The sequence below is a fragment of the Vollenhovia emeryi genome, unplaced genomic scaffold (assembly GCF_000949405.1).
Source record: "Vollenhovia emeryi isolate VEMERY1.0 unplaced genomic scaffold, V.emery_V1.0 DF939898.1, whole genome shotgun sequence".
Taxonomy (NCBI): Eukaryota; Metazoa; Arthropoda; class Insecta; order Hymenoptera; family Formicidae; genus Vollenhovia; species Vollenhovia emeryi.
In genome coordinates this window covers 1-10,268 of record NW_011966468.1, presented here as the reverse complement: position 1 = coordinate 10,268, position 10,268 = coordinate 1, and the positions used below count along the sequence as shown (strand labels likewise).

Sequence of the window (10,268 nt, the reverse complement as noted above, 5' to 3'; positions counted from 1 at the left end):
TTCGGTGATGAAGGCCTCGGTAGTGGAACGATTCAATCGCACGCTCAAGAACATGTGGAAAATGTTTACACTCAACGGATCATACGTATGGATCAACGAACTGTCAAATCTGTTGTCGAGGTACAATCGTCGCATACATCGAACGATCCGTATGCGACCTGTAGACGTGACACCTGAGGCTGCTGAGAGACTCTTGTCAACGGTGTACAGTCGAACGAAGATAGCCGCTCCAGGAAGATTCAAGATCGATGACGCGGTACGCGTGAGCAAAGTCAAAACGATATTCGAAAAAGAGTACACACCCAACTGGACTACAGAAATATTTCGCATCGCCAAAGTACAACAGACTAATCCTGTGACGTGTCTATTGAAAGATTATCGCGGACAACCAATAGCTGGGGGTTTCTACGAGCACGAATTGTCACGAGTCGCCAATCCCGACGTTTATCTACTGGAAAAGGTTCTACGTAGAAAGGGTAATGAGGTATACGTAAAGTGGCTAGGAATGGATAATTCACACAATTCATGGATACACAAAACAGATGTATTATAACAAAAGCTTTTATTGTTTGTACACATGTATACAATAAAGGTATAAATTTGTATGTATTATTATTATTATGGCACCCTGTAATGTCCCCGAGGCAAAGTATCGTAGGATTCGGGCACGACGTATCGCTTGTCGTCGTGAGGACTGAGAGCGAGTTTCGTTTCGGAAACGGTGTACACCTCATGCAGTCTCGACCGCACACAGAATTGCGATCTCGACTGCTCCGTCATATCGCGCAAACATTGCATGAAATCGTCGAACGTTATCGTTCGCTCGACTACATTTCTCTTTACACCCTTTATCTTTTTCGTGTCGCTCATTCCGAGCACTCTCACGGCATACATCTTCGCTCTCAAACCTACGAATTCTATCATAATCGTGCCACGATTCTCATCCTTCATCAGACCCGAAACGCTTTTGTTCGCGCGCGGCATACCGTACGCGTTGTTCTCGGCATAGTCGCTCGTGTCGAATCTTTCAATGGAGCGTTTCATATCCTCATAAATATCGTCACATTCGACAAAATAGATCAGACTGTCCGTATCTGTGTACATTATCTTACACACACCGCGATATAAGGGCACCATATAATCATAGTGAAAATCGTACAATCGCGTTTTTGATATCTCCAGAATGGACATGCCAACGTAGATTGGTTTAACGAGTTTTACCTCCAGTTTCCGTAACTCAACAGCTATCAGATCCTCGGAGAAAATGCTTCTACTGTGAAAATTCGGTCTTGAAATTAGCGCTTCCGCTCCATACCTTCCCTCCCAACGCGTCACAAGACGCACGTCAACGTGCTCGCGCACGTTTTCCATTGTCTTCCCGTAAACCGTGTTGTTCATAAGCTTGTACATATTTCTCTCGAATTCGTTATTCGCACGAGTTCTAAACATTGTATTCAGTTCGATGTATCCACGCAGCCATGGTGATTGTGCAAATTGTAAAACGCGATGAATTTTAAGTATACGCATCCCATAACGCACACATTGCTGCAAATTGCGATAATGTATAACATAGCGCGACTTATCGTGAAGCGTCGCTAGAAGCTTATCGGTAACCTTGCAGGGGGGTGAGGCGCGCGTTGGGCAGAACGGAAGGTCCGCGTGGGCGTCGTGGAGTTCGCGCGGATACGCAAGATCCACCTCCATAATGTAGCCGATATCGGAATCCGCGGTCACCGACATTATGTCTAGACTCTCCACGTCGTTGACCCATTGAAATTGCGCGTACGGCAATGATTCACACATAGCCCATCCGTAAAGATTATTCACGTCATAGTACATGAGATATGTCGACGGTTTCAACGGATCGTGTGACGAAAGATACTTATTATTAGCTCGCGGGTATCTGTTGGAACACTGACTCAGACCACCGCGTACACCACGTTCAACAAAGAGAAGCATATCGATATCAGTCAACAATTCAAATTGAACACCCGTATGTTTCAACATAGCATCCCATGTGTACCCCGGTAACGTGTAATAATGAGCAGGATCCAAATCGTAACTCCGTATGCATTTGTCACGAAAATTCTCAAAAACGTCTGCCAACAACAGAACGTCTGTTTTCAAATATAAATCACTATACTCGCCAAGATTACTAATGCGGAAACGTTGCCACACATTGACTGCGTGCTCGTAATCGTTATCGCTGACGCTCTCACCGGTCAGCGAACTGTAGAAAGCCTCACGGGATGGTAACTCGGTTTCGAGCAACCGATCGATGCTATCAACATACTCGTACGGGAACGTACCCTTGCGTGTGAGCAATTCGAAATCATTGTCATCGAGATTCAAGAACGCTGACCGTGTTATTAGCAGTTCGTTCTTGTCTAGGTACGACACCAATTTCGCGAGACTGGCCCCTAAGAATTTAAACGAATCTACAAATCGCAGTTTCACACAAGTGTCCCCCTTTCTCAGCGACGTATTCTGAACAACTTTCGTGAACGAGATGTACGTTTCTTTGGTCAACGGTAACAATTTTATTCTACCCTCGAAACTGTTAGCGATCTCTTTGATGATAAAGTGCGCATCGTAACCTGAGAGGTTGTGAAAAAACACAGGAATTATGAGGGACGTTTTGAAATTTAGATTTCAACGCGAATGAGCCGGACCCCTGTAACGCCCGGTTATGTGACAATGATCACGCACGCGTTGATCCCTCATGTCAAACGGTTTTCCACATATATGACAAAGAGTCGCGTTGCAAAAGCTACGCTCCTCATCTGACGTGAGCTGCGTCATAGACACAGTCGCGTCGAGAGTCTGCTTCGCGCGATGCGCGAGAGCGTTCAATTCTCGCGCAAACCATGATATGCAATCTTCACCACGATAAAATTTGTACGTCGTCGCATCCTCGTCTCGTACACATCGCAAGTAGTAGCCAACGCAAAATGCTGTATGATGTTGATAAGTAAATCCGTTTCGTGGTATTAATTCGCTCTCTTCTTCCTCCTCCTTCTCTAACGCGCACTCCAAATCGGCGTATATCACGTAAGAAAGTCTCTCTTTTCGTCCGTAGTTGCGAAAATCGAGCCACTTGTCGTCCTCGTTCGGAAGAACGATCGCGCATTCGTTCATCCTTTCACAATCCACGATGTGAATGGACAATCGTTCCCTCGAGTGGAAGTAATGCAGACATCTGGAATGCATTATACAATGTAAACAATTCACATTTCTCTCTCTCTCTCTCTCTCTCTCTCTCTCTCTCTCTCTCTCTCTCTCTCTCGAGGTACTTACCGATCGCAAATATACTTCTTGTTGTTTCGTCTGGTTAACTGACTTCCAACCAATCGTGATAAATTCTTTATCCACGCGAAATGACCCTCGTGAACGTAGTTTCGCGTATCCGACAGATACAGCAAATTTATATGAATATCTCTTTTATGATCAGTGAGACGCAGAGGAACGATCGTTCCATCCTTTTTTCATCCTTCATGGTAAACACATTGATGGACATATCGTTTAAACGTTCGAATCTTGAAATTCGTTTCAGGGTCATAGGAAAGTCTATTCCATCGAGCTTTAACACCGTTCGATAATCGGGATACTGATTGCATCTCGAGGTATGCTTCTCAGCAGGATACAAAGCCGCAACCACAGCCCACGCGAAACATGCGTTATCCATTGATTTCACGTTCACGACCGCTTTCTTCAACTTTATCACTGGCGGCATATCAATCCAACATCCAACACGCATAGGATTACATCTGTTAACATTAATCATTAAATTCATTATGCGTGACAACGCCCACCCACTGTAACGCTCCTGAAACTCCTCCAATGCAGCCAAAGTCGTATCGATCACAGTCTTGTTGTACCATTCAAACAGATCTGTGGTAGGACAAAGCTGTCGGTTTTTCGTGGTGATGCTCTTTACAGCAGTCTTTTTATTCGCAACGAATTCCCCATTGAACACTGTGTTGATTTTCACACAAGCGTGTCTATCCATATTCTCGCGTACCTTCTCAATCACCATGTCTCTAGCGTCCTCGAGAAATCGTCTAGGCTCAATGTAGCGGGAATTGATTACCGCACCTGTGAGTACCCGCCTCCGAAAAGCTGTCTCAATCTCCAACCGTGTAAATCCATTGTGACCTGCACCAGTATGAACTAAACGACCTCGCAGTTCGGTCCTCGCTCCCTCTAGACGCGCAATCAAAGCAACAAGAGAATTGACCGTTCCAGTTGGGTTCCCACACCTTTGACACTCTTCCCTCAACGATTCAATACACTCCTCACATCGACGCTCCCACGAGTGATATTCGTCCTCGTTAAAAACAGTCACAGCGTTCTCGAACAACTCGCTTGCCTCCATATTCATTTTCGTTTTTCATCCAAAAAGAACGTCCCTCGCTTAGTGTTTGAGATTCCTCCAGTTATCTCAATTGTACTGCCCTCGCCATCTCACGGTTATTCGCGAGGCCCAGTGGTACCGCGCGCGCGACCGCGCGACCGGGTAACGAGCACGTGTCGGGCCCGTGAACATGGCTCGAGGGCTTGCGCGCAAGCTCAGAGAGTCCAGTGGTCGTGAGAAAGTCGTCGTTGTAAGCGGTGAAAAAGTCCGCATCGGCTGACGAAAAGTATCGCGCTCGCGCTCACGTGTTAGCTCACATTGACAATTAGTGCTCACCCGGGAAAGACTCATTAGTTAAGTGCTCAAATCGAGTGCATCGGTGTTCTGCGCAAAGGCCTCTCATTCTGTACGTGCACGCTCGCTTGTAGCCGGCCACCGGCTCAACGGGCGGCACATCCCCGACGGTCTTGTGCGAACAAGAGAGCTCGAAGGACTCGCTCACCTCAATCATACGCCTCGGTAAATCTCAACTGTACATAGTGTAAATACAATTAAACGTTCAACTCATTTTAAAGAAACTGAATCGTAGTCATTCTCGCCACGTTGCACGTTCTTTCTCACCCCCCGATCCACTCGCAGCGCTCACGGAGATTTCGCGAACTTTCGATCTCATGACGAGATTCGAAAGGGAGGAAATTTCCCAAACACTTAGTTTCGGAATTCTGAATTTCACTCGCTGTCGAATAAGCTTTTTTTCTTATCAAAATAATATCTGTTCGGTAGTATTCCATTCATATACATCTGAGCTCGATGACTGAACGCTACCGCTGTTTTTATCCACAACTCTTCCCGCAGACACTTGGCGCCGATTTCCCTCCTCAAATGATAACATGCCAAATTCCATCGCGCGTCTTCCTTCACCACAATGTTATATACGGCGTATTCTGTTTTCGCACAATTGTCATACATGCATGGGGAGGATGATGATAACGTCTCGTCGCAATACAATTCTACCTCATTCTCGTTGTCACTGTCTACGGTATTCCTATTCATAACAGACACGGTTATTTACACTTAACAATTTTTTCTACACCGTCGCTAGGAACCTGTACGTTGAACATGATGTTTCGCCGAACTCGATCGTTGCGCGACGCTACGAATACTGTGGCTATGATACGTTCGATCGCTCGCGCTTTTGTTCCTCCTTCGTCACCTTGAGAATTCGGGTTGTTATCATCACCATCGCAAACCTCACACTTGCATCGGGAACTAAACATCTGACACACTTCCTGCCTGCGTGATCACGCAGGAATGCTAGACCCTATCTCCCAACCACACCTCACTTCTTGTGCAAGGGTCGCGCGTGTTACAAACCTCGCACTTCCACCGGGAAAAAAACATGTGACGCACTTCCTGCCTGTCGGCTCGCTCCACCAGATCTTGCTCTCGTTGTTCCATGTTGTCGCGCTAGCGTCTTTTCGGATTTTATACTGCTCACAATGTTTTTTTCTATTTTGTGCAAATTGGGCACATATTACACGGAAATACGATATACAATCGCGCATCGCATTTTGTGCAGTTGTTAAACTTCATTGCGTTTATATTATCGTAACAGTCGGTAATGTGTTTACGAGTACTATATGTAAGATCGATGTCTCTGCACTCACACATACACCATTGACATAATTTATATGTGCTACCGTCGGAATAATAACTATATATAGCACACTTTTTCATCGATACATTCAGCGTTAGAATTTCGTGAGGAGACAGTCTTTTCCTAGTAGTAGTCTTTTTACATTCCTCCGAGTCACTGATGTAGTCATTATCATCGGGTAATGGTTTGTAACGATCCATGCTCAACTCTTCCCGGTTCTGGATTTCGGCAGGTACCATTTATCACGCGAATAAATACGGTATTTAGTCAGACGCGCGGTTCTGACTAACGGTTGGAAGAGTTGGCGTTCTAGTTCCGGTGTTGACGTGCTGTGTGTCGGCAAAATAAATCCTCCGTTCCTCCTATTTGCCGAATATGCTCAGCTCCAGGGCCGTCGGGAGGAAAGGAGGAAAAGATCTTATTCGCTTAGTGAGGTAATCGCTTGGAAGGATCGGAAATAAATCGGACAAGTATCTAATTAGGTTAAGAAACGATAGGAATGAGGTTTATTCAAGGATTGATGCACGGAATCGAGGTAGTTACAATGGGTCCGCCCTGTGATTTTGTTCGGGCTCAGCTCGCCGTACGCGGCGCGAGCGCGGTACTTGGGGAAAACGGTCGCTGTCGATCAGCTGCGCGGCGATCACGCCGCGCCCGCGTGCGGAACGCGTGTAGTCGCAACAGCTGATTCGCCTAACTATTCTCCGAATCCGCGTCGAGTTTCGGCGGATTGCCCTCTCTTCGCGCCTCTCTTCGCGACACGGAGCCGCGAGATCTTTTCGCGGAACACACGTGCTTTAGCTTTCAGTTAAGTCATATCGTGCAATTATCTAGTGTCCGTAATAACGCTGCTTCGTACATCGTTCGTCGCGAACTGCCGGTATCGAAAATCAGCCGTTTATTACCGCGAAGTTTATCGGTCGCGGATCGAGTCAAAGTTCCTTCTATTCTTTGTCTTTCCGATCCTTGTGGCACCGAGAACTACCTTGATTTCAATCATCGTTCCTTTTGTTCACTTAAATTTTATATGTTGCTAATTTGTAATTGTTTCATCCAAAAGGGGGGTTCACGATGATGAGTTCCCTCATCAGGCGTAATTAAGATCATCTTAAACCACCTGAATAATCTGAGTGAACTTTTACTTTCCAATTAAACTCCGGCCCGTTTCGCCTGTTTCCTTTGTCTCCGCAAGTCAAATTTGCCGTTTCATCGCTCGGTATAAACAAGTTATCTCCTCCACCGACTTTGACTCGGTCAATCACGTGTACTTTGACGCCAACGAATAACGGTGACTCGGACGGTTCTTCCACCGATTAAGTTTCAATACGCTACAAGATTCTCCGCTATCCATTTAGAACAAGAGTGCTCCGGGTTTTTCGATCTAACATTGACCGGCCTTGCTGCATCTAAATTCCGAGTGCGCGTTGCGATCCGGTCTGAAAACGTTTCGTCTCACTTCGCGTCTCTGTCGAGGCGGAATCCGCGTTTTAAAGTTTCGGCCTGAGGTCGGCCTCAGTGTTACCGAAACATCTTTTGGTCCTTCGAGCCGGATCGAAGTGGGATCCTGTGTCAGATCGCGTTCCGATTATGCCACAAGACAAGATGAACGAGGCGCTGGAAAATCAATTGCAGTTAGTGCGGTCGATCGAACGTTCGCTCGATAATTTTAAAAAAATCGGGAAGAACAACTACACGTCCGCGAAAATTCGAAGTCGAATCAGTGCCTTGAAAGAAGTGTGGGCTCACTTTCGGCACGGCCATGCCGCCCTCCGAAGCATGGTCCCGGTGGCCGACCGGAAATCGATCGAGTACTTCAACTCCAATGTCTACGAGGTGTGCGAGGACATCTTCCTCAGTACCTCGGACTATATGGCAGAGTGTTTGGAGGAGGTAGCCCCTACTGTAAGTCAAAATCAATCCACTATTCTGGAGAACTCCATACCAGGATCATCAACCTCATTTTCGTTGGCACATCTGCCTCCAATCAATCTCCCGCCGTTCAGTGGAAAATATGAAGAGTGGGAGAGCTTCCGCGATCGCTTCACCGCGCTTATTATAGACAATGACGAACTTTCAAATTTTGCGCGCATGCACTTCCTTATATCCTGTTTAAAGGATCGTGCTCTCGAATGCGTTCAAAATTTACCCGTAACTGCGGATAATTTCAAAGTTGCGTGGGCCGCGCTTAAATCGCGTTTTGAATGCACGCGTCGTTTGATAAATGTACATCTCATGTCATTGTTGAATCTACCGAGCGTACAGCGCGAGTCCGCTCTCGAGCTGCAGAGTATGCGGGATAAAACTAACGCCGCTATTGCCGCGCTAACGAATTTAAAACGACAACCCGCGGACCTGTGGAACGATATGTTCGTGTGTCTCGTCTCACAGAAACTCGATTCCGTTACCCGAAAAGCGTGGAACTTAAGATTGAGCGACGCGACTACATTACCGTCCTTTACATCACTCAGCGAATTCCTGGACACGCGCGTTCGAGCCCTTGAGGAACTGAGGCTCTCCTCCGCTTCCGCGGACAAATCGAAGAAACCCTCAACCTCCCTCAAGGTCACGAGCGCGACGGCCAGCGCTAAAACGCCAATAAAATGCTCATTATGTCAAGCCAATCATTTTATTAACTCATGTCCGCAATTCACAAAGAAGAATTCGAGCCAGCGTCGCGACTTTGTTAAATCAGACGGTCGATGTTTCAACTGCCTCAGCAAAGGTCACGCTATTCAAAACTGCCCAAGTAAATACACTTGCCGACAATGTCACAAGAAGCATCACACGCTCCTTCACGATGACTCGAATTCTTCTGTGAAACTCGACGAGACTCCGCCGTCGAACCAAACCGAAACGGTCGTAGAAACGAGGGCCGTTGCCGTCAGCTCGTTGTGCGCGTCCGCTCAGCAAGATCGGCGATCTTGCATTCTTTTAGCGACCGCGTGGGTGACCGTGAGTGCTCCCTCAGGTCGCGCCGTCGAGGTCCGAACCCTCCTCGATCAAGGTTCAGAGGTAACCTTCGTGACTGAACGACTCGCGCAAGCGTTGTACTTGAAGCGGCTCCGAATGCCGACTTCAATCTCCGCCGTCGGCGGCGTCAAGGTTGGAACATGCCGACACGCCGCGCATGTTACGATCTCTCCGCGGAGTGCGTCGACTCCTAAGCTCTCGACCACTGCGTTGATCCTCAATACTTTAACGGCGTATTCGCCGAAACGCCTTCCCGCGGAATCAGTCCTTGACCAGCTCCAGGATCTCTCGTGGGCAGACAACGACCCCATGAGCTCGGCGCCCATAGATATTCTGCTCGGTGCGGACGTGTACGGCGATATAATTTTGAGCGGGCTTCGCAAAACGACGGTCGGACGGCCTATCGCGCAGGAGTCGATTTTTGGTTGGGTGATCTCCGGGCCCGTCTCGTGTCCCGAACTCTCGTCTCAAACCAAGTCAGACGAAAAGAGTGCAGGGCGCATCTGCGCTCAAATTACCTCACTTCATTGCTCCCACGATCTGTCGCTAGATCGAGAACTCAGACAGTTCTGGGAGGTCGAGGAAGTTCCTCAACACACCGCGTACGGTCCTGAGGAGGAGAGGTGCGAGGATCACTTTCGCTCCACGCACTCTCGTCTCTCAGACGGCCGCTACGTTGTCCGGCTTCCGTTCCGAACGGGTCCGCCCATCGCGATCGGCGAATCGTATCGCATAGCAGAAACGCGTCTCAATGCATTGCTCCGACGCCTTCGGACGAACGCGGATCACGAAAAGGAATATTCCGAATTTCTTCAAGAATATGAAAACCTCGGGCATCTGCAAAAGGTGACAAATCCCCGATCGCCAGACACTCAATGCGTGTTCATTCCACACCATCACGTCATCCGCGATCATAGTTCGACCACGCATTTACGTGTCGTTTTTAACGCGTCCAGTGCCACTACAAACGGCTCCTCCCTTAATGATCATCTCCTGGCCGGACCAAAGCTACAAACGGATCTCCCCGCGATTATTCTGCAATGGCGCCTATTCAAATACGTCTACACCGCTGACATTACAAAAATGTATCGGCAGATTTTAGTCGATCCTCGCGATACCACTTATCAGCGAATTCTCTGGAAGACTCGCGATTCTGACCGACCAAGCGAATTCAAACTGCTAACGGTTACCTATGGCACGGCTTGCGCACCGTTTCTCGCGCTGCGCGTTATTAAACAGTTGATCGCGGACGAAGGTCATAACTTTCCTTTCGCAGCTAAGATTTTA

General features: G+C 47.7%; 4 protein-coding genes across 4 annotated transcripts in view; 2 read left to right on the top strand and 2 right to left on the bottom strand.

Moving 5' to 3' along the window:
• The window catches only part of LOC105556609, a 1,362-nt gene extending 809 nt beyond the window's left edge, over window positions 1–553 (top strand). The window contains exon 2 of the mRNA XM_012003706.1: window positions 14–553. Within this exon, the coding sequence (XP_011859096.1) occupies window positions 14–553 (540 nt within the window). The remainder of the gene's footprint in view (window positions 1–13) is intronic.
• A 65-nt stretch (window positions 554–618) lies between these two features.
• LOC105556608 lies at window positions 619–3,138 on the bottom strand. The gene is made up of 2 exons (XM_012003705.1): window positions 2,775–3,138; window positions 619–2,597 (listed from the first exon to the last, which is right to left on the bottom strand). Exons 1-2 carry the CDS (start codon window positions 3,136–3,138, stop codon window positions 619–621), a joined length of 2,343 nt encoding a protein of 780 aa, XP_011859095.1.
• A 281-nt stretch (window positions 3,139–3,419) lies between these two features.
• LOC105556605 lies at window positions 3,420–5,503 on the bottom strand. Its single transcript, XM_012003703.1, has 2 exons — window positions 5,063–5,503; window positions 3,420–4,414 (listed from the first exon to the last, which is right to left on the bottom strand). Exon 2 carries the CDS (start codon window positions 4,379–4,381, stop codon window positions 3,425–3,427), a length of 957 nt encoding a protein of 318 aa, XP_011859093.1. The 5' UTR covers window positions 4,382–4,414; window positions 5,063–5,503; the 3' UTR covers window positions 3,420–3,424.
• Window positions 5,504–7,613: 2,110 nt separating this feature from the next.
• LOC105556606 lies at window positions 7,614–10,236 on the top strand (the record flags this gene model as incomplete). Its single annotated transcript, XM_012003704.1, has 1 exon — window positions 7,614–10,236. A coding segment is annotated over exon 1 (2,623 nt), but the record flags the coding sequence as incomplete, so codon positions are not given.
• Window positions 10,237–10,268: the final 32 nt, after the last annotated feature.

Excerpts from the sequence above, each read along its gene's own strand:
- LOC105556608 (XM_012003705.1), bottom strand. The coding sequence starts at position 3,138 with ATGAACGAATGCGCGATCGTTCTTCCGAACGAGGACGACAAGTGGCTC. Across the intron at positions 2,598-2,774 it reads GCTCACGTCAGATGAGGAGC|GTTACGATGCGCACTTTATC; the intron begins GTAGCTTTTGCA and ends ACAACCTCTCAG.
- LOC105556605 (XM_012003703.1), bottom strand. The coding sequence starts at position 4,381 with ATGAATATGGAGGCAAGCGAGTTGTTCGAGAACGCTGTGACTGTTTTT.